General features: G+C 34.4%; 1 protein-coding gene across 1 annotated transcript; it reads left to right on the top strand.

Moving 5' to 3' along the window:
* Window positions 1-960: 960 nt before the first annotated feature.
* Window positions 961-24412, top strand: LOC110693252 (plant intracellular Ras-group-related LRR protein 6-like). Its single transcript, XM_021870406.1, has 21 exons — window positions 961-1586; window positions 3462-3525; window positions 3659-3794; window positions 3897-3984; window positions 4204-4279; window positions 4617-4691; window positions 4780-4849; window positions 4960-5037; window positions 5213-5273; window positions 5380-5458; window positions 6498-6588; window positions 9209-9269; window positions 9388-9455; window positions 9567-9637; window positions 13516-13653; window positions 14501-14605; window positions 14744-14868; window positions 14988-15084; window positions 16860-16934; window positions 19984-20039; window positions 23957-24412. Exons 1-21 carry the CDS (start codon window positions 1522-1524, stop codon window positions 24021-24023), a joined length of 1746 nt encoding a protein of 581 aa, XP_021726098.1. The 5' UTR covers window positions 961-1521; the 3' UTR covers window positions 24024-24412.
* Window positions 24413-24532: the final 120 nt, after the last annotated feature.

Below are 24532 nucleotides of genomic sequence, written 5' to 3'. Positions count from 1 at the left end.
AAAGGGCGCTTCTCAATAAAATCAGCTCTAAAAATCATACAAGCTGATGATGATGATGCTGCGTATGAAGGGTGGGATTTAGTTTGGAGCTTGAGAGTTCAACAAAGGGTACATGTCTTCCTATGGCTGGTCCTTCATGATCGAATAATGACTAATGTTAACTGTTTCAAAAGGAACTTGACTGAAGACCCAAATTGCAAATCGTGTGCTACTTATGATGAAACCACGCTTCATGTGTTAAGAGATTGCAAGATGGCTAGGGAAATATGGAGGCAGGTAGGAGGCCCAACACATGCAAGTAATTTCAGAACTGGCTCATTGCAACAATGGATAGTTGAAACATCAACATTCAAGTAAATAATGAGATATCTCCCGAAATTAGACCTACTTATTTTGCTATGGTGCTGTGGTGGATTTGGAGATGGAGAAATAATGTGGCCTTTGGAAAGGAGAATGAAAATCCCATTTGTAAGGCAATTTCTGCTTGATCATTTTGAAGAAACTTGGCGAGTCATGAGAAATGATGTTTTGGAGGCAGGGTCAGTGCAAAGGGGTAGGACCGAGGCATTTATTCGATGGTGTGCTCCCCCTCATGGGTGGATGGAGCAACCAAAGGAGTTCTGGGGCCTGCTGGAGGGGGGGGGGCACAATATGAGATAATATGGGTATACTGGTGTACGCCTTTTCCTTAAAGCTTGGAGCTTGCAAGGCCTTCATGGCAGAGGCTCGTGCTTTAGAGTATGGCCTTGAGTTAGTAGCAAGGATGAAAATTCAAAGGCTTCAAGTGCAATTGATTAGTCAAGCCTTGGTGATGGTGCTTAATAACACCATGTCGTACAATGGTGAAAGCGTGCATATAATAGCTAGATGCAAGAAGATGCTAGAAGACAATAACTGAACTATTGAGGTGCATCATATTTATCGTGAAGCAAACTGTGTTGCGGAGTGGTTGGCAAATCAAGGCGTTAGCCAGAACAACCCTATAGAGTTGGTTGAAATCCCTCCTTTAGCTTTAGGAAGAATTTTGTATGATGATGTAGTGAGGCTATGCCACGTCTTGCTCCCCCTTAGTTTTTTTTTTTTTGGTTTTGTTTTTGTTTCCCGAGGCCTAGCCTCTCTTTTGCATAAAAATAAAATAAAATAATGTATCAGATTAAGATAATGTGTTCACTTAAATGCTACGAAGTATTCCATATTTAACAAGGCATATAAAGCAGGAGCGTATAATAGTGCAAAAGTCAAATACGATAATTTATTTTGAAACGAATGGAGCAGTTCTCATGTCTGTCAGACTGTAAGGCACTCACGATTTCACGATGTTCTTCAACAATTCAGCTTTTGGCTTGATTGATTCTTGTCACCTGCAACCCAACTCACTTTCGCTTTCTTTCACTTTCTCTCTCCTACATGCGTAAACTGCAAACATCGTACTTCCAAAAATTCACAGTATTATACTATCTCCATTAAATGATCTGAAAAAAAAAAAATCCACCCATTTCTAAAAAAAATCAGAACAACACCATGGATCGAGCACTCAAAGCTGCTCGAACATCGGGGTCTCTCAATTTATCAAATCGCTCTTTGAGGTAATCTGATTTCTCTATTTTTTTTTTCATCAAATTTACAAACCCCATTTTTATTTTATGGATTAAATCTTTGTAAAGTTATAAAGTTCATTTTTTTTTTTCAATTTTATTGGTGGTTGGTGTTGTCAATTTTGTGAAATGCAGCTCTTTTGACCAATTGTGGTGGTCAATTGTGTGGATTTTTTATCTGGGGTGTTGTAGTTAAGTGTTCCAATGAATTATGATTAAGCAGTATATAAGATTTGAGGTTTTATGAATTATATCAATGTAGTGTGAGTTGTGTGACATTGCTCCGCTCTCCTCAGTCCACTATCGAACTTCAATTGTTTCGGAAACAATGATGAGATTATAATTGACCATGATGCTCTTTTTATCTGTAATTAATTTCATAAATCATGTTGATTCTCGATTTTATGAGCCACGAGGTCAATTCAGGTTTTATCTAATTGATTGGAAATGATTTTCCGCCAAAAAGAAGAAAGGATATATTTCCTTGAGGAGTTATGATCTCATCATTGTTTTCGGTATTATTAAGGTTGGATACTGGACTGATGAGAGCATAGCAATGACAAGGCCGGTTAATGTACTTCTGTTTATGTTAGATGGGAAGTTCTTGTGAAATTATACTTTATGGACATTGCTTACTCTGAATTACGTATTCACGTTTATGGATTGATTTCATACTTTATAATTGAAGGTTTCGTATGTATTTTTGGCTTAAGTAGTGTCCTGTTTTCATGCATGGAATTGAGGAAAGGGGAAGTTGTTTAAAGGGAAATAATTTGCAAGAGAAAGTTTTCCTTGGATTATTACACACGGTAATACTCGTATTAAGTGTGCTATCTGTGGATCGATATTAGCAACCACCCTGGGTGAAGGTTTGGCATTTTTCACGCACTGTAATTTGAAAAAGTAAATTGCATAAACCCATCCATTAATATGCGTTGGCTTGCTTAAAATTAGATAGCCAAGGAAGTTAGAATTTAATGGATGAGACTAATTATACAGTCCTTGATATCCTTGATAATTCTTAATTCATTATTGCAACAAAGGTACGATAAATCAATTGGTTAGGAACTGAAATTGCTTTTTTGGGGCTTCTGACATGGAGAAACAAGATTATTTTTGAGATTGACAGTAATTTAATCAGGGATATAATAAACCATGCACTCTTAATACTTTTCTAGATATATCATGAAAGATTTGGTTCTAGTTCACTATGAATATCCGCACATTTGGTAAATTGAAGGCAAGGCTTGGAAGCCTTTTTGTAAGAAAGAGAGAGGCAAGTGTATTTTTTTATTGGGAAATTTCCATTTTCAACAAATTTATTTGATTGACAACTATTTGGTTCTTTTTAATATACATGGTTCCCTCGTAGTCTTATCATCCATGTATATTGAAACATTTTACATACTTTATAATCAATTGCATTACATAATCTGTCCTGTTCTTGTTGTTCATCTAAAAAAGAGTACTTTATTGCTTTATTGGTTGATTTGTGTCTTTTTAGTTAATTTACTGAACAATAAATGAACCACCTTTTCGTCATACTTTTGGATAATATGGTATTTGTCATTAGTTGTTTTTGGTGAAGTAGTGAAGTTGGGTTTGTCGCGGGTAATTGCAACTGTAAGGACTTCTTGTAAGCATGGATTTGGATTGCTAGAGATGTAGTATTCCATATTGAGTGATAGCCAGCTTTATCTCAAGAAGTTTACCATGGAAGAATTCAGTCTAATTAAACATCTATTTTACACATTATGTAAAAGCTGATTTCTTTTTTCAAGCTTTGCAGACTTCTTAGATCTTGGTTATCTTCAATTTATGTTTAAGCTGTACACTTATATGTATTTTTTATTGAATGATATTCAGGGAAGTACCCAATGAGGTCTATCAAAATTTTGATGGCGCTAGTGAAGGTGGCAATTGGTGGGAGGTGTGCTGTAGTCCTGTTTCAATTTTCCCTACCTTTCATTGATGTCTTCAATTTAATTGTATGAGATGTGATTCTTAAGTCATCAGCTTGTTATGATAGATGGAATCCTGAAGGGCATCTTTTGTGTATACAGATTGTTGACCTACAAAAGCTGATCCTGGCCCATAATAACATTGAAGTATTGAAAGAAGACCTGAGAAATTTGCCTCTGTTGACTGTGTTAAATGTAAGCCACAACAGGCTTACTCAGCTTCCTGCAGCAATTGGGGGTAAATTGCTTTGTCTTTGTTTGATTGATTCAGTAAGATTTTATGCTATTAGTGAATTAACTCTCTTCTTGTTCTCTCTATTTTTGTTTTGGGAATCTGACAGGCTTCCCTCGCTAAAATCACTTGACGTGTCATTCAATTCATTAGCTAACATACCTGAAGAGATTGGATCAGCGACTTCTTTGGTCAAGTAGGCTCCTTTTTCTCAATAATTTCTGTGTATGATTTGCTTGGCTTTTATCTTTATGAGAAGCAACATATACACTTTTCTCTGAAAAACAAGAAACCAAAAGAATGCAACATATGGACTTTATGTACTTGCTACAGTTTGCTTGCATTACTTGTAAATAAATACTATTAGTCTTTCTAATCATTTTGTACCTCTTCTTTTGTTCTGCTATTGTACCAGGATTGATTGTTCAAATAATCAACTTGTGGAAATCCCTAATTCTATTGGACAGTGTGTCGAGTTAGCAGAGCTGAAGGTAATGGTTCATTTGAAATAACCTGTATGTGCAGCAAGTTCTTATGGTGCTTCTTTATCTCATCATTTGTTCTGATTATTAACTTCCATGGTTTTCTAACTGATGAATACATATTCTAGCGATCAGATATCCCACTCTTTTTAGAATTTTTGTACAGGTGCTTTATCTTATCTTTCTATTGATAGAATATAGGGAACCTGTTGCTTTTCTGCTGTTGTTGCTAAGATTATGCAGTATGTGTACACGAAATGGATGGACATTTTTGCTGTTTAAAATATGTGTCTTGTGAGATAATCTTTCTTGCTTTTTCACTGTGGCACCACTTGTATTTATCCAGGCTTCAAATAACAGTATTGCAGGCTTGCCGGAAAATTTAGCATGCTGTACAAAATTAGTAAAAGTGAATTTGGAGGTACAATAATGCAAACTGGAATTTCTAGTTAAATCTATTTTGGGCTTTCATATTTCTGGATGTTAATTGTGCCACAATATTTTACCAGGGTAACAAGCTCACAGAACTATCAGATCCTGTGATTTCATCATGGAGCAAGCTCACTGAACTGAATGCCTGTAAATATTTTTATCTTTCTAATTAGCATTTTGTTGGATATTTGATTGTATAGTTTTCCAATCCAATTTTCCTTTTTACTTTTATTTAAAATGTTATTCCCTTGGCTCAGCAAAAAACCTCCTGAATGGTATACCGGAAAGCATTGGGAGGCTTTCACGTCTTATTCGCCTAGACATGCATCAGAACAGTGAGTTTTCTGACACATCTGCAGCAGCTAGAAAAGCCAATAGAAATTGATTAGAGTATCTTTGGATTTGCATGCTTGTATACTTGTCTGGATGAAGCTTCCTCCTTTTTTTTTCACATTAGGCTGTTTGAATCAGTGATTTATAACTTTTATACTTATGCCGTTAATGGTGCAGAAATTTTATCAATTCCAACATCTATAAAGGGTTGCTCTTCACTTGTGGAATTCTATATTGGGTACATGTTTCTGTTCGTTTGGCAAGTTAGTAAACAATTTCTTGTCTGTAGTTGTGAAATGTTTCGGATCATTCTCCTAATCCACAATTGCTATTTCATATACCAGGATCAATTTGTTGTCGTCATTACCAGGAGAGATAGGAGAGCTTTCTCAGCTGAGCATACTTGATCTTCAATCAAACCAGGTGGACCTACGTTCTATTTACTAAAATATCTTATCTGATCATCTGCTTGAACTTATTTGGTGTGATGATCATGGGTCTGTTTTGTACTTCTGCAAATGGCTAAGCAGATTTACTGGCTTCTAGGTTATATTTCCCTTCCCTCTAGAGAGCTCTTTGCTCATCTTTCCTCTCTAAATATTATTCCCTCAGTATTAAGTCGATTCACCTTGACTATGTGCACTATTCACATGCCCCATTTTGACCGCTTTTTTCTTACTGACATAAAAAATAATGTTGTGATTAAATTATATGGTTATGGATTTGTCTTAATGTATATTTTCTAAAAATCAATGTTTTTTTTTTTTTTTTATAATTTTATCAAAGAAATTAATGGTGAAAATTGTGCTATGGCAAAAGCAGAGTGACAGTGGGACAACTGAGGAGGGTAAGAATTTCCTTGCTTTGCTTAATCGCTTATATAGGAAGAAAGATATTGTGGTCAATGATAGGCTCAGAAACCATTTGAATTGGTGTCTGTTTATTCTGTTTTGGAGTTTTCCTTTGAATTTTATGCCGACACAAACTTTGTGATAAACAGAGCACTTTCATCGGACACTGCTTGTCTGCCTATGAGTTGTCTTGTCTTGAGGGTATTAATTTAAAAAATATGCATAGCCGAAGAGCAAGCCTATGAAGTAACCTGTTCTTGGAACTGTAAATTTATGGTTTCAGGTTCTTGCGTGGTTTTGAGAGTTTATTATAAATTTGTTATCTAGTGCCTTGATAATGTGTATTAACTTTTGCTGGGTTATATATTGTTCATTTTATCTTGTATAGTTGTTAATATTGTTTGCAGCTACCATTTCATCTGGTATGTTGCGGTTTTCAAGATTTTGTTTGTGAATATTTTTTCATGTTTCCATGAAGAGGTGAATCTAAGAGATGCCAGCTTCACTTCTGTCTCTACTATATCGCTTATTTGTGTGCATTTAATCCTTTTTAACTAAGAAGTATGTTAAATATTTTCTGAAGCTTTTGCATTTGTACACAATGTCTGCAGTTAACCGAATATCCAGTGGAAGCATGCAAATTGCATTTGTCAGTTCTTGATCTTTCAAACAATTCATTGTCAGGCTTGCCGGCGGAAATTGGTGCGGCTTCTCAGCTTCATTTCTGCATAGCAGTGTATTGTGTTATTTCTTTGATCTCTTGAAAGCTTGATATTTAAATGGTCACTGGCCCACTGGGTATAATGTGATAAATTGTTAATATATCTGTCAGCTGCTTCAGTACTAGGAACAAGCTGAGAAACACCATATACTGTAATTAAAAGCTGCCGTATAAACCATATGCATGTTTTGGATAAGGAAAAAACTTTTGCATAAACAAACGAAGTTTCGAAGGGGATACTTATTCATTTTGTGGGATTCAAAAGGAAGAGTAAGAAGAATTTGCGATGGAGAAATGCAATGATGGCACTCTTGTGGTGCATTTGCCTGGAGAACTGGGCGTATTATTAATGGCGTCATGGCTTTACTGATCAATGTGACTTATTGTGGGATAAAGTTAGGGGTGGCAATTCGGTCACTAGGTTGGGTTGAAGTTGGTTTCGGGTTGAGCTAGTAAATATTAGAAGTGTAAAATTTAATATAATTACTAAGTATGGTCAAATTGGGTTGAATTTGAGCTGTCTGGGTTCAATTTAGGTTGGGTTCAACTTTTGCTCAGCAACTTCAGGCTGGGCTATCTAGTCAGGTTAGGGATTGCCAGCTCTAGAAAATGTCTTTTTGCTTGAGTAATTATGGGGTAAAGCCTAAGGCAACTGGGGCTTACTTAAATTATTCAATAGGAGGGATATAAAGGATTTGGGATACTACGTAAGTGGAACTTTGTGAGGACACCTTGTTCTCTCTGGCTGCACTACCTTTTACACTTTCTAAACAAATCTTTCTGATTAAAAAATAAAAAGGAAATGTTTCAGCATTATCGGATCAATACTTCTACTTGAGTTCAAGACTGGAAAAGAATGTGCAAATAATTTTGTGCGCAGGATAAAGGGCTTTTAAGGGACGCTTTTGAAGCATGATAAAATAATGATAAGAAAACAGCACTTCGGATCAGTATGCTCAATGGTAGGAGTGTGCATAGTTTTTGTATGATATTATTCTTCTCCCTCTACTATCCTGCATTTTTTGGAGGAGGTTCGAAGTTTAAGATTTAGGTCAGTCTAGCATCTCATAGGTTTAACTTTGGTCTGATTGTCAATAAAATCGGAGTACATCATTATTTTCTTCACTCACATAATGGGAACTTGTTAAATCTATGTCATGCCCAAAATTTGATTGTTACAACCTCAACAGTTGTTTTTCATCAATGAATTCCTAAGAAGACGAGGTTGATAAGATCTAGATGCAGGATGTTGGTAGATATCACTTATGCATTATATACTTTGAAAGATTCTATATTTTAAATTTGGTGGAATGTTCATGTGATAAGTCATTGGGTAAATCACTGAGTGTGTTCACAAAGATTGATGTACTTCATTTAGTGTTGTTTTAGTCCTTTTAGATATCAAACTAAGTTGCTTTTAGTTCCGTGAACTTTCATTGTCTTTAATGTTCTGGTAGTGCTTATTCATTTGTTTTCCTAATCTTTATCATATTTTTTCCTGAATCTTTATCATATTTTTTTTATGTTTCTTTTCCTCACCACTATCTTGAAATCTTGAATCTTGGCCTTTTTTGTTTATCTGTCCAGTATATGTATGTGTCTCTGTGCTTCCGTTTTGTAGTCATAAACTCATATTCTCATAATCACCTAAAAACCTCCTCATGCATCTTTATATTTGGAAAACTAAGATTTCAACAAACGTAAAGGCCTTTATGGAGAAGTTATTGTTGAGAAGTTAACACTAATGATAAACTGCAAGCCAAAGTAACTTATTTCTGTTCTGTCATATCTTGTCTCTATGGATAGGGAGATTAGATACAACCTTTTGCTGCACATCTTAAACATGTGGCTCACTTGGATTTTTGGGATTGTGGGGATTCAGTGAGGCTGCTCATCTTTCGTCATGTGGCTTTTCTTGGTCAACATGCTTGGCTATTTTTGGGTCTTGTAGTTGAAAAGGAACAGTACAATTTTTTGTGATAGGAATACTATTCGGGAGGCTTTGTTGGATGGTGGAACATTGCTTCTGTAGTAAGGGTATCTTCAGATTTAATATCTAATGAAGTAATAAATTAAAATGCAGATTTCCTGCATGTATGCCTCCTTCCTCTACTATTGTACTCTGTCTCATTATCTTTTTGTATTAAAAAATAAATGATTTTCCTTTTGAATAAAAAAAAATGTCAAAATGTCTCTACCAAATTTCAGTGTGACATTATCCATGTTAATTGATCTGTTATTGCATATCAAGTGTTCCAGAAGATGAAATGATGCAAATCAATTTTTGTATTCCTTTCGTTGGTTACTCTGAACTTTAGATTCTTAATTGTGGGTTTTTTTTTTCTTTATTTTTTAAAAAATTATTTAATCTTTATTTATTTATTTTTAACTGTATTTCAAGCTAGTTAAACTGTGTACCCTTATAATCCTTAAAGGATGTAATATATAGAATGTTGGTTTCCCTCTGCTTACAACTCTCTCTTGGGCTCAGTGAAATCTGGATGACATCTCTTGTTAATTGTATAAAAGCCTTCAGTATATTTGTCATTGCATATGTAGATGTGCCATATATCTAATAAATGCTCCATTGATGTTGTCTAGGCTTGATGACAACTTTGAGAAAGCTTGTGCTTATCGGCAATCCTATGCGAACCATTCGAAGGTTTGATGTTAGAGACTTTCTATTTACTTATTAATGTTATCTAGCATTCATCCTGAGGTCCCTGACTAAGTGTGCTCAAAAAAGAATATATGAACAAAACAATGTTTTCTTTTGACAGTACATTGGTATCTGGACCTACAACTGCTTTATTGAAGTATCTTAGGAGTAGACTCCCTTCTGCACAAGGTACAATCTCTCCTCGTTTCTTCTGTTTGAAAATCCTTAGTTTTTCTGTAGCAATATTTTCCAACATGGAAGAAGTATCACATTTTTGAATTGATGAGGTACCTGATGCAGAGGCTGAAGTATCAACTCCAACTAAAGATAACATGGTGGCTATGGCAGCTCGATTGTCTTTGACCTCTAAGGTATCTGGTTCATTTTACATATTACTGTTTTGAGCTTTGAAATTCATGGTTTGAATCGTCCATGTGATATCTTGTAAATTCTTTCTTATTGAGCTCTTTGAATATGGGAAGTAATATTGCCTTTCAAGATGCTTCTTCAACGTAGTTTCATTTCCTAGGAATCGGTAAATGTTGTTTGATTGATTATAGGAAGGTTTACTTCCCTTAATAAGCTCCCCATACTTAGGGAGCTTAGTAACTTTATATAGCACGAAGTAGAATTTCCTTGGAAGTGAAACTTCCCTCGACATTTTCAACCAAACAACTCCATCTTCTCCCCACTTTCTAGGTCTTTTACTTCCTTTTTTTTTTTTTTTTTTTAAATGTTAAACAAATAAGCACTTATCTGTTTGAATCTTACCCCTAAATATTCTTCTTTTCATTGGAAAATTCGTGTGGAAAGCTAAGGCCTCTCTTCAAGTGAGAGCTTTGTGTGGACGGTGGCTTTTGGGAGGATCAGCACGAACAATATGCTTTTCTGAGAATCTTACTATAAATTGTAGTCAAGCTTTCACTATCTTTAGGTCTTTTTTTTTAAACATCAAACTCCACTTTTGTCTTATTAATTTCTTTTTGTAAATTATATATTGTGAATTGGCCCGCTTATGTCCTATGCTCTTTAAGAGATCCTCTTTTGAAAAAATTATTAGATTGACCCTTCTTTGTAATGTGTATTGGAAATTTGAAATTCAAATGGATGTTCATTTTGTTGGGAAATTCAAAGGTGAAAAGTGTGTATCAGAGAGAAAAAGAAGAAAAAGTCTTTCATGTAATGGGAATGTATTCTTACCAAAAGAGATTCCATTTATTAATTAGATGGTAGAACCTTACTTATCATCTAATACCTTGAAGTAACTCATTAGCAAGATCATAGCAAAAATTGCATAGGAGAAGGCTGAGTCTTGAAGTGCATGTTGAACTAGATTAAGTGTTTAGTGTACTTGAGCTATTAATAATATTTCCATTGATGCTAGTTAGATGGTAAGGTTGCAGTACTAGATTCTGCATGGGAGATAAAAGGCGTGGAGGATGCCAAATTGGAACCTAATTTAGAAAATAGTAAATTAAAGAAGCTTAACAACCTTCTTGAGATTTTATCAACCTTCTTGAGATTTCTACGCCCTTGTTTGCATTTCTTTGACGTTCTTAGTGTTAGACCTCTTAATGTTTGAAATTTCAAATCATCTATCTTGTTCAACCTCCTACTTTAGTCCACATACCTATCATTTTATTCTTCTTGTCTTCAAAATTAGTTCTTGGGTTTCATTTGACAATTACAAAGTATTGTATTCATTTGATCTTCAGTACCACACCGAATTTTATTCTTTTGGATTAGATTATATCTGGATATTTTTTCTTTTCTTTTTATTTCACCAATTTCTTTCTAAGGGGCAGTTGTTTGAGATTATGGTCACTCAGCATTACTTTATTACAATAAGCAGATTATTTTCCCAGTTAAAACTTAAAATAAGGTTTATTGGCAATATGATAGCTCACTTGGAAGAGAGAATTTCATCAAATTTTTGAGGGTAGAACTTGGATTAATTTCCCCTTGTCATTTGCCAAGGGTACAAGTTCCTTTTTCCTAGGCTTTTGTTTAGCTGGTGTCAAGTTATTGGTCTTCAGCTTCTGACCAATGCTTGACACGTCTTGATTTTGTAGAAAAATTACTTCATGATATCTCAAGGACTTCAGCTTTATTGCTCTTTCACTCCTTTTGTACATAAGTGATACTCGTAGTGTCTTTTTACTCCTAATCGGGAAAAAAGAGTTTGTATTTGGTAAATAGCTTTTAGGCTCTTAACTCCCCCTTGAATTGTTAGTAATGGAGAGAGAGGTCTCTGAAACAAGAGGGGTTTGTTATTGATAAACTTCCACAGTTTTACTCTATCTTTGGGACAAACTACTAGATTGTTGGCCTGATGAATTAAAAGATGTGTGAGGTGTCTTTGATCGAGAAGAAAGCGAGAGTAATGATTTTAGATTATCCATTAAATGTGAATAGGTCTTGATCAGGACAAAAGCAGTAGTTCACGCAAATACAAGAGCAAACGCATGTCTTTGTCCAAACCTTTGAACCTGCAGAGTGTTGTCGTGTTGAAGTCCTACTGAGAGATATTCAAGGGCAAAAAAAGCTCTGGAAAGAGGCTTACAAATATATTTTGAAATCACTTTCATTGAGTAGCTCTTCCTGGGAAGGGATTTTGAAATAAACCAAAGTCCAATATTACCTAGCTTGCAAAATGTAAAGTGGGTACCTACCTTGTGCTGCTATTTTATTCCGAAAATGTTCCACTAAACCGATTTGCACCTGCTTATCATTCACTTCAGATTGTAGCTCATTGGGGAATTTGCAAAATTGGTAATACTGTGCCTAATTCCCTAATTCCTGCTGTCTGACAAGGGAAATATTGAGCTCTGTCAGGCTCTTGAAAGAGCAGAAACTGTGAATGCTTTGCGGATGAACTATTAGAGTACAATGATTTCTAATTCACCGTCATGCATATTATTGACTTGCCCAAGTGTTTAAACTGTGAATTGACCTACCCACAGATAAGCTTTTATCGCCAAAAGAATTTTCTTCTTCCCTAGCTCTGATATCACACACCCTAAAGCCCTTCACTCTCTAAAGGCAACTTGTTGAAAAATATTTGCCACCCATTGATGTTGAAACTTATTTTTCTATCAAAATTGAGCTTCTGTTTCAAGAAGATTGTGCTTCCAGTGTTGGTTAAATCTTCACCTGTGTAGCCTGTCTCGCCCATTGATCTTCGTGCAATCTTTCACTTGTCCAAGCTTTCCAATATGACAATACAAGGACGTTTGGTCCATCTTCAAAGGGGAGAGGAACTTTCCGCATTGATGTAGATCTTGACGTTCAAACCTGTGGATTCCTTGTAGCAGTTATATTTATATATGCTCCCTCTGAAAGTGTTTGTCCATGCTGTCTTTTTCCCCATCATTACTGTGGGGTTTGACCAATAGTTTGGGGTAAACCTTTATTAGTAAGGGCAATAAAATGGGCCACACCAATATAGAAAAAAGGACAAACACTTTCGGATGGAAGGAGTGTTAGCTTGACCAAAGTTGGTGCTCTGTCGAGTTAACAGCGAGTCTCATTCATGTGATTTTTCTCACAGTGATTTGGGAGCTGGCTTATGAGAAAATTCTTTGCAGTGTATAAAGAGGAGGCATGGGTGTGCTTTTTAAACATTGGGGATTGGATAGAGGATCTATTTGTGAGTTCTGGAAGGGCGAAGGAGGACTGAAGAAGTTGTTTTGGCAAACTTTTAGTGATGAGAATCTTGTGGTGTGTTTGGCTAGAAAGAATTGATTTAATGCTGAAGGATACCATCCTGGGTAATTTTCTGAGTGATTAAGTGACGTTAGCTTCTTTATAGGATAAGGTGGCTAGGACTTTCACAAATTATTCTTTAGGGAAGATGCAGAGGAATTAGGCTAATCTGTGAATTTCTTCGAGTTTTTTGTCTGTTCTTCTTGTCCTCTTTTGTATTAAGCTTTCTGAGATTTAACGAGTTATTATTTTTAATTATATTAAAAAAAAAAAAAAAAAAAAAAAAAAAAAACAGTATTAGCTTCCATATATTTAAAACTCAATATTTTTTTTTGGAATGCAAGTAAGGCGCGGTGGGGGTGGTTGGGGAGACTTCAAACTTAGAAGTGACTGGTTCTGCGTGAGGGGATGTATTTTATGACTATCAACTATCTGGTTACTTCAGTTTAACTTGTTTTATTTTTTCTTTTTGCATATAAATTATGTAACATCTAATTTCCTCAATGTTTTGAGTTATTTTTGTCATCATCTATTCCACTGCCAGGAAATTTCACTTGGAGGTATGGATTTGACTTCAGTTCCTTTGGAGGTCTGTTCGTCAAATGAAATAACAAAAGTTGATCTTTCAAGAAACTCAATTGAAGAGCTTCCTGTTGCACTGTCGGCCTGCTCTTCACTTGAGGTTAGTTATATGTGTAATTTGAGGGTTTAGCATATGCTGGGAATCATCTTCTCCACCAAAGAGAAAACAAATCAGAAAGTTAATTAAAGAATTGAAAACTTGACATTATAGTTAATTCTCTGAACTACTATGCATATCTTTGAATCTTTCTATGCACACTTCAATTAGGAAACCATCTTTTTAATCTAAGGGAATTGTATAACATGATCATATTGTTGAGCTGTAGCTATACAAATGAAGCAATTATGCAAAGGAAGCTTTATGTAGATACAGGAAATTTTCGTTAATAACTTTGGTGAAAGAGTAGAATAGATAGAGACAAGGAGTCCTATAAAACTAATGACGTTCAGATTCTTCACCTAGGCCTCACTTTAATCTTCAACTCGACTTGATGATATGTGATACGAGTAGTACTATACCATATATTTTTATTTGATCTGATAAGAAGTTGGAAGGGCTTTATAGATCCTCCAGAACACATGTCTTGACCTTTCCCTATCTGAAACCTGTCCAATGTTTAAACAATAAAAAATGCATGATAAAACTTCTTTGGACAACCATGCATGTTTTTGCAGCACAGTGAGCACCCCACTCATTTTTCAATGCCCGTATTTACTCTAAATAACATGTGGTTTAATTTGTCAATCACTGCCTGTATGCTTAGTGCCCTTTTGAGGTGGGGCCGTGGAAGGATTGTTGTTTTCCCCCTGGCCCTCCTATTGTAAATGGTTGATAATGTAGATGTATGCGCCTTATCTTATACATTCTGTGATTACTAATCCAAAAAATAGGCTTTTTTCTACATTATGAACTGATTATATAAGTTGTAACTGACCCTTGTATGCAGGTATTGCTTTTATCCAAGAACAAGATTAAGGATTGGCCAGGGGAAGTTTTGAAGTTACTTCCAAATCTTACATGCTTAAGGCTTGATAATAATCCTCTTAGACAGGTAAAAACTATGGTTCATATCATTTTGGATTCTTTCCTTGCTTTACTTTGCATGCCAATTTTTGTTCTCTTATTATCTATAAATTTGTTTACTTCCGTGATTCCTTCATCTAATACTCTGCCTGCCCACTTTCATTAGATTCCAATGAACAGTTTTGAAGCTGTCCCCGGACTCCAAATTTTGGACCTAAGTGGTTGTGTAGCTTCCTTACCTGGCAGTTCAGCATTTGCTAGCTTACCTCATCTAGAGGAGCTTTACCTCAGGTTCAATATTTCATGATGACCTACATACCCTCCATCTGCTTCAATGTCTTTTCAAGCTCTATTATATTTCACATCTAACCTGATTTATATGTTCTGTTATGGAATTACTTGCTGAATAGACGAGTACAGTTGCATGAAGTCCCATCCGATATTTTGAAATTACAGAAGTTGCAGATTCTTGACCTAAGTCAAAATTCCCTCTGTTCCATTCCAGAGGTAATGAAGTTGATTATAAGTGATTACATGTCCCTTTTGAGGTGGATTATTATCTGCTGGGGAAACTTTTGTTTTATGTGTTTTCCCAGTTCTCGAAGCTGTGTAATAAAGATATTTACATAATACCATGTATAGATAACATTTGTGAGCTAGTATCTTAGGCTGAGTTCTTGACTTAACATATTGATAAAAAAATATGGTCTGCAGTATCTGTACAACTTGGTGTTGTGTTAGCTTCCATATATCAAAAATAAAAAATAAAAATGTGATCATTCATTTTAATATTTTTGTTACTTTGTATTATACTTGACTAAACTAAATGCTTTCTACTGGTATTACTTTGTATTTGTTTTATTAAATTAAGGTGAATTAATTTTTGTCAAAGAAACTAAACCACGTTATGGTGCTCAAAAATTAAAAACAGTAAATGGCTTAATATTCCTAAAAACAACTACTTATATTTTACTCAATAATTCTCTCATATTTCCAAAAATATATTCAACATAACAAAAAGTATGTACTGTTCTCCTGTCTTGCTAAACTAATACACCAGCCAAGAATTCAAACTAAGTTCTTGAATATAAAACAAGCAATAAATAAAAAAATAAATGGAATCAAGATTAGAGATAGCAAAAGCTGACTTGACATGACAACTAGATGCAAACCTAAAACATTAATAACAGGTTGGGTTTAAGATTTTACTCCAATTTAATAAAATGGGTGAGCATGTAAAGTTTTTATTTAATTTTTAAAAGTAGGTTGACATTCTATGAAGATGATAACCTGCTTTTACTTGTTCAACCCACTTATATAGTTAAATGTTAATATCCAATGAAATAGGGTGAATCTGAAATGACTTTATGTATATCACATTTTCCAGATGGGTTATTATGTTGAAAATAAGGCCTCTAATAATGTGCTTTCTATATTTTACATGTTTATTAGTTTCATATCTCAGAAATAAATTTAATTCCTAAGAAGTATCAATAGAAAGTAAGTAGGTCAAGAGGTTAGGTTCAAGTAGCCTGTTTAATAAGCATATTACGGCTGAACATGAACCTCTCCTAACATGACTGGTTTGCTAGGTCAAGATTGTAGTTGCTTATTTGAACTCTCAATGTCTAATTACCATAAACTCCTATTTCTTCTTCCCAAAGATTGCACTGTAAAAACACATGTTCCAATTCCATTTTTTTCTTGAACAATTCCATATTTTCTACTTGAGAGATGATGCTGACAAAGACAATCAGAAGTAAAACAAAATGTGAGGAGAGAGAGACGCCTATGGATTAGAGAAAGGGATAATATGGGATGAGAGAATAAATTGTCAAGAGGGGAGGGTGATAATAGTTTTGAGAGAAAAAGTACTCCCTTCGATACTATCTGTTCTTACTGGTTCCCAATTAGGAAAGTTTAAAAAGTTTTTCTCATTTGAAATCTTCCTATATATGGTCAAAAAATTTCCATCATTTTTCCTCTATTTATTTGGTGAATTTGCCTAAATATAAATTTTCTACTAATTGAATTCCCAATGCATGATTTCTGTCTTTCAGTTGCCGCAATGAAGCAATATACCTGATTAGATTATAAAAGGATCTTGATGAAGAACATGAGTGCTTGAGCTTTAATTTTTGAAAAGTTACATTAATTATACTTTAACTTACTTATAGTATGCTTGTTTTTTGTGTCTATTTCTTTTTGGTATTATCTTGGAAAATCCATTGTGATGCATTATGGTTACCTTGTGATTAAATAAACTATTTCTTACTCTGCAGGGATTTCAAAATTTTTCATCATTGACGGAGCTAGACCTTTCGGACAATAACATAACATCACTGCCGCCAGAGCTTGTAAGTCAAAAAGCCCTATGTTTCTAGATTCAGGTGTATATAGATTTTGCAGGTAGGAAATCATTCTTATTACTCATTTCTCTATTTCTGAGTGGAGATCAAGGATTTAGAGTGACTAATACAGCAAAACAACTCACTGTTTTCGTTTCATGCTCACCCAAGCTCAAAAGTACCATGTGTACATAAAAACTGAAATAGTTTCTTATGTCACATGATTTTTTTTAGATAGATTTATGATCTATAAAGAAATTATATAGACAGATAGTAAAAGATAAAGTACCCAAGGTAACCTAAAGCTTTTGCAAAATTATCAAAACCAAGTTTATTAGCTTCTGTTCAATATAACCTTAGTATTGATGGCGTAAAAAAAATGTGTATTTCCTCCGTTCCAGATTAGTTGAAACTTTTTAACTTTTGATACTATTCACAAAATCTACTTTGACTAACTTTTGTGATTTATAGATTAGAAAATATTCAGTCATGCGGGGATCTTGTTAGATTCCTTTTAATGTGCATTTTCAAAATATCAGCTATTTGTTTTTATTTTATTTTTACTTATTAATAGTTAGAAATATATACAATTGAAGTTATATATTGGCAACATTGATAAGAGAAACGTGCCTACTAATTTGGGATGGGGGAAGTATGGATCTTTTCTTAACTCTCTCTCTCTCTCTCTCACTCTCATTTGTTTACTTCCTCTATTCCCCTAATATCGCAACATGGGGAGGGGATACGGATTATAAGAAGAGGAGAGATATAGAGAGGAATAAAGATATTGACCCATGTGATGAGGAGAGAGAAAGAGAGAAAACATGTGCAAATAGGGAAATGTTGCAATATTTGTGAAATTCCTAAAATGGTAATTGTTGCAATATTTGTGGAATGGAGGAAGTATTATTTAAGTATACAATATATTTTTATTAAAATTTGCAAAAACACTTATTAACTGCTTTCTTCTCATATAAGTTTAGGAATTACTCGTATATTTTTTTTTTTCATTGAAAAAGAGGTTTTGAAGCATATCTTATATACACATATAGATAACAACGATTTGAAAGAAGGGGGGATAGTGGAATTAAGCGTTCAATGAAAGTTAAAACAAGGGCAATGCCACCCTTAATGAAAGGATTAATGCATTTTTTTTTAGATAACAGAAAATATAAAATATGACATTGCGAAACAAAAATTTTTCATTTGTAAAATAATGGAAGATGATAAGTTTGATCTTGTCTAAATTAGAGAGTTCAAACCTAATAAAGTAGGAACTGAAAGGCACGACAGTTTAAAAAGTACTGTAATAGAAGTACAAGGAAAGGAAAAAAAAAATTTGCATGGCAGTTGTTGGAAAATAGAAAAAATGAATGGATATACAAGGGGAGGAGGGGACACGTGACATCATGTAAGAAAATTTCACATATCTATACAATGTTGTAACAAACAAAAAGAACGACCTGTTTGCATGTCTCTTCTTTATTTTATGATCTTGTCTCTTGCCTCCTGCATTTCTTACTATCTCGAATCCAACCCATTTTCTTCTCAAAATCTCTCTCCTTTGTAACCATCAAACTTTTGGTCTTCCATCGGCTCCCTTCTTTCTCTCATTCTTCCTTCTCTCATTTTAATCAGCCTAATCTCTTGGTGACATCTTTGACTTGCCCACATTCATACAAAACTCTCCCTTTAATTTAGGTTTGAACTTTGAAGCTCTATAATTTCCATTATTTTGTAACGATATCTAATGAGAAGTTATGGGTCGTCAATTGCTGGACTTCTAGGGGTAATGGTGGTTTAATGATTTCTGGCTGGAATAATTGTGTGGGTTGAACTGCACAGCAAGGGCATAATTTTGAAAATTTGCAGATATTATACTGTTTCATTTTGCTGCTTTGTTTAAAGCGGCATTTTAAGGTGGTTATAATGATCGATTTTGATAATATTGTGGGGACTGAAGGATGTCTGAAAAGAAAGCCCCAAATAAAAAGAAAGGGAATTTCATGTAAGACAAAGTCAAAGGCTACACCTCAATATTGGTTGGGGATTCAAAAAGGATTTTTCTTGCTATTTACAGAGCTTAAAAGAGCTTGTTATGAAAAGAAGACAAGTTAAAACTTCTTGTAGGCCAAGCATCTTTGGTTAATTGGATGAATGGTTTAGAGAGAAAAAAACTTGATGGGGAAAGGAGTTGGATCTACGATGTTGTACACTTGTTTGAGAATCAAAAGTAGCGAGAATATTTTTACAAGTGCTGGTATATCTATGGTGACCATTTTTAAGCTGTCACAAGCCTGGGAGGAAGAAAAAGATAAGAGGATGGAATCATAGAGATTAGAGATAAAAATGACTAAGGAGGATTTTTCTATAAACGGTGTTAATTCTATACATCATATGGTTAATTTTAAGCACAGGACTAATTTTAGAATTTGTGGTGCTTCAAAATTCCTTGTACGAGTATTGGATTACACTGTTTGTCATGTTCCCTGTATTGTACATCACCACTGATTGTGGATTCTAAATCTATCACAATTAAGTTAAATAGTTTATGGCTCTCCTGTTCTTCTTTGAAATAATATGTCCAAAAATGCCAAGCATATTGATAATCGATGTAAAGATGGACTGCTTGAATCATAGTATCCTAGGAAGGGGTCTTGAATCTTAAGAAAATACATGCACAGTTTATAAATATACTGCTGTCCAACTTTTTTTACCTCCTTTTTTGTCCAACTGCAATCTTTGATGGTGAAGTGTTAAATTTTGAATGGACAAAGTGGGATTAGTTAACCAATAATTTTTGGGGGGATAAATGCATAGAAAAGTATATTATTACGGAGTCCTGGGTGGGATAGAGGAGTGCTTTTGAGCAATAAGATTTATTTTTAATAAGCCTTTAGTGGACTCAAGTTGGTTTATGATCTTTGTTTTTTGTCTTAATCCTTACTAATGATTATTTCTCCTTACCCGGAAAAAAAACCTATACGTCTGACAATATAAAAGGCATTACCCTACTTAAATTTCTAATATAATCTTCTATCATTTAATTTTTGAGCAGGGTCTGCTTGAACCTAGCTTACAAGTCCTCAGACTTGATGGAAATCCTTTGAGAAGGTATGCAGCATATTCTTCATCTGACACTTTAGCTTCTATTTTTTTGTTTTAATCATGTTGATTGACGCAAACATATAGCAAGCTGAGGAATCATACAGGTTAATTTTTCTGTAATTTGGACCGATTGTTCCTTGCCGTAACTGTGGCACATTGTTGCCCATTTCACATACTTTGCAGGTTAACTCTAAGGGTGGTACATTTTTCTAGTGTTTACAAGTGTTGTGGTGTCACTATTCTTGCTAGACTGGACTAGATTTTTACCAAGATATGTGATTTGGGGATTTTTGGGGCAAGGCCACTTTAACCAATTAAAATATTAAAAGAAATGATCAAATAGTCATTGATGTGATATAGGAATGTTTTAAATAAAGGGCACTTAGGTCACCAGATTGTTTTAGGCTCTTACATGTTATCAGTGAAAGATTGTTACCTCAGTTAGTTGAAGACTATTGTCTATTCATGTAGTTCTGATGCTGACCGGAAGATGTATTCTGAATTCTGATTCATATGATAATTTTCATGTATCTCACGATGAGATGAAGTTTTACAACCATGATTACACCTCTGAAGTTCTCCAGGTTTAAGGAAGATAGAAATAATTTCTTACTTGTGTTTGTAGAAACTAGGGATTTTTTTTTACTTATTCTTGAGTCAATTTTATCACGTATTGTCCAAGACAGAATACATAGAGTAACCATCCCAAAGTCTTTCAACCTTTAAGAAATGATTTGTTATGGAACTTTTTTTTTTTTTTGACGATTGTTATGGAACTTTGAAGACTTTGGAATGTATAAGAGCTTGTTTACAATTGACATCTTTAAGCAAGCAACACTCCTAGTATCCTAGTTTCAACTCCCATTTTTGGGTTAAAGTATGACAATTACATAGCCAGAAATTCAGTTTTGACTTTTGTGAGTCTTATGCCCTTACCTCTGTCTTCAAGTTGTCGTGAATAAGTCATAGGATAGCTGCCAGTTGATTGTATTGATCTTGGATTTGGATCTGTTGATTGAGGAGCCAAGATTGCCTTACTGCCAATTTAACACTCGGGGAAGAGTTCCCTCGAGCATTGTAAAGAAAGAGCCTCAAAGGATCAACACTGCTTTAGACTGAGCTATATCAGAGTGTTAGAAACATCAGACAACAGGCTCTTCTGTTTCTTGCAGCTTGCCCAATCATGGCATGGTATCTTTTGGTTTCTCGATAGTTGGTAGGTGCCTTGAAAGGGACCTTAGTGTCTTATAGTAATATTCAGATCCTCATGCTCTTTTGTTGAAGGTTTTATTTTGATGGAGCTATAAACCCTCAAATGTATTTTCAATCTGATGGAGCTTTACAATCTGATGCATTTTCAAATGGCATATTGATCCCTGACTAGCATATATGTTTTCACATGCTACTGATGAGTTAATATAATATTGTAAATCAAGGTATCCTCAACACCATTAAATTAACGTCTTGTTCTGTAAATAGGATTTTGGTTGACTTTCGGCTTACTTTTGACTTTTTCACAAGGTCAAATAGCCAAAAGTGTAAGCCAAAAGTATGTTTAGTAAATTGCTCCAAAATGAAGTAAAACTATTTGGAAATTTAATTACTTTGCACATAAACAATTGATAACTAACAACTGATTTTACCAAACATTTTTGTAATAGCTAACTCAAATTGCAATGGTTAAACAAGCCAAGTGAATCAGCCAATAACCAACAGCTGATTGCCAAATGAGGCCATACAAACTTTTGATTAGAGACTTACTCTTAATAAATGAAGTTTAAAGCTTATAGGCCTTATTTGACAATCAACTGTTGGTTGTTGGTTGTTTCACTTGGTTGGTTTGACTAGTTGTTTATATTGACATTTGTTTATTAGTTGTTTACAAAGATGTTTGGTAAAATTAGTTGTTGGTTTTTAGTTGTAATTGTGTAAAATAATCTCCTAAGGACTAGTTTATATATTATTGAATGTAAGAGTGCAGGACTAATTTCCCAAATATAATGTATAAAAGCCTAAAACATTACGAGATCTAAGGAAGGTTTAAAAACTATTACTACCGCTACACCACTGTCATTATTAGACCATGCCTGGATTCTTTAATAATTAAGTAGGAAATTTTAGTGGTGTAAATTTTCCTAGAGGTTCAATTAAAGGTACAATATTTTCCTTTCTTCAAGTTTTGCATTATTTCATGGGTAAAGACCAAAGTTGCTAGTTGAGAAGAGCAAGTTTGGCATTATTTCATGGGTAATGCCTGGATCATCGAGAATTGAAAATATGAGAGAATATTACCCCATTATAATTGTATCCTAATCCAGTAAATTCAAAACATTAGATTCTTTTACTCCCTCGACTTTTCCTCCCCTATTATATGCAGTCCAGGCATGGCCTTAGTATTATGGAATATCATCAATTTAATTTAATATTGATGATTAGTAATGATACTACTCCAAATTATTAATGATACTACAATTATCATTACTTTGGAGTACGAGAAATAGTATTATTAATATTAATATTCATGATGATAACATATATACTAATAACGATGACAACACTTTGATAATGATATATTATTGTTATTAATACTATATTTAATTTTGAGTATATACTTCGTATTACCAAGCATGTTTTTTGGTTGTTGAACCACACGAAAAAAATTAAGAACAAACCATAACAGATGGCAAAATGTCCTTACCAATTAACACTTCTGAAAATGTCATGTGAGAAAACATGAGGGGCAAGTTGAGATTTAAGAAGGGGTTTCATGTCATTCAGTCCAATCCACTTAATCACCACCTAAATACTTTTGGGCTTTCACCAGGGAAGCCTTTCAGTATTACAGTGCCTGGACTGACAAAACTAAAATAGCAAAATCATTGGGTCTTAAGGGTCTTGAAAACTACAAGTTACCCTGGATTGCTACCATGTTGAAATTTTTTCTGAAGAATTAACATTATTGTTGGTTTCAATAAGAGTTCTTCGCAGATCAACTGCTGTCATCCTCTGTTGTCATCCTATGACACAGACACACAGTAAGTGTCATGGTTGACCGAGTTCGACTGCATAAACTATTTTTTTGTCCATAAATTTGTGCTATTCAACCATATAAAGGAGTGCTTTGGGATACTGAAATATCTGAATCCAACCCATAGAACTTTGTGGTTGATTGTGTCCAGTTTAAGCAGTTATCTATCTGCATAGGCTGCCTGTTTAAAATCTAGAAAATCTTCAGCAATATCTGCAGGTCTTCACTATTCACACTTAGCGTCAATGTAGTTTACCTACAGTGTCTTCTTGATACATGCAAAGAATTTGAAATACTCCTTGTTTTATCCATTCCGCTTCCCTGGTATGCTTTAAATTATCCAATTCTCATATCTGAGCGTGATAAGAATTTGTGGATCTGGCCATCGTAGTGGAGACATATTAAGCCTTGTTGTGTCAAGCAAGTAGTGTAGCTGGATATTCCTTGCACAACAAATTTCTAAAACAGGGGAGTTTGGGGGATCGTAAAAAATCTAAATAGTACAATTTAATTTTTGTATTGGTTAACAATCTTAACATTGATTTGGTGGTACTAGATCAGGTTTGCAACAATTACTCCAACAGATAATCTGAGTTTCTTGCATAACTCCTTTTCTTTACATTGCAACTTCATCATCGTGTCTGGTTTGCAGATGCATTTAGAATTCACAGGACTTCTCCCCTCCCATTGATTAGTGTATCATTGATTTTGCTTCTTTAGAGAATTCTCTTAGCACTTCAGCTTTTGTTCCAAATCGAAATACTGTGTTGGCTGTTTTTGTCATTTCCACGTCTTTACCCGTTGTCAGTGAGAGCTCTTGCAATGTAGACCCTGGAGAATTTGTTTAATTAACAATGACACGATTATCTTCTAACTTGCTGGTGCTTCCCTGCAGCATTAGGAGGGCGATTTTAGATCGGGGAACTAAAGGTATTTTGAAGTACCTGAAAGACAAAATTTGAGAGATCCTTCTATTGATGGCTTTTTTCTGGTTGCCGCCTGCCACTGGAATGAAAAGATCTTGTCCATTTGTTCTGGCATGGCTTCATTTGACAGAGTGGTGGATGAACAGATCTTTCATCATTGATTTCTTGCTTGGCTTTTTTTCTGTGTTATAATTTTGTTATTATTATGACTGTTATTTTACTTTAAAGGCTAGGGCGTGAAGTCTTGGGGTTGTATTTGGAATATAGGACCTGATTGTCTTATAAGGTGTTGTAAAATCTTCGATTTGAACGAATTTCACTCAGGATAATTTTCTATTGAGGCGTAACTATACTGTGTTTTCTTTCTCTCTGAATTTGAAGCTTTTTATAAGTTTGAGATTAATTGTAAAATTCTATGCCTGAATTTATTGTTATTTTTTTTTTAATCTTGCTTGTGAATAACTGGTTTAGAGTTCTGAAATGGCTCTGTTAACTGAAGCTTTAGCATATGTAACACCAGAGCGATGCGTGAATCACCATTACCA

Source organism: Chenopodium quinoa, unplaced genomic scaffold (genome assembly GCF_001683475.1).
Source record: "Chenopodium quinoa cultivar QQ74 unplaced genomic scaffold, ASM168347v1, whole genome shotgun sequence".
Taxonomy (NCBI): domain Eukaryota; kingdom Viridiplantae; phylum Streptophyta; class Magnoliopsida; order Caryophyllales; family Amaranthaceae; genus Chenopodium; species Chenopodium quinoa.
This window is presented reverse-complemented; position numbering and strand designations above follow the sequence as displayed.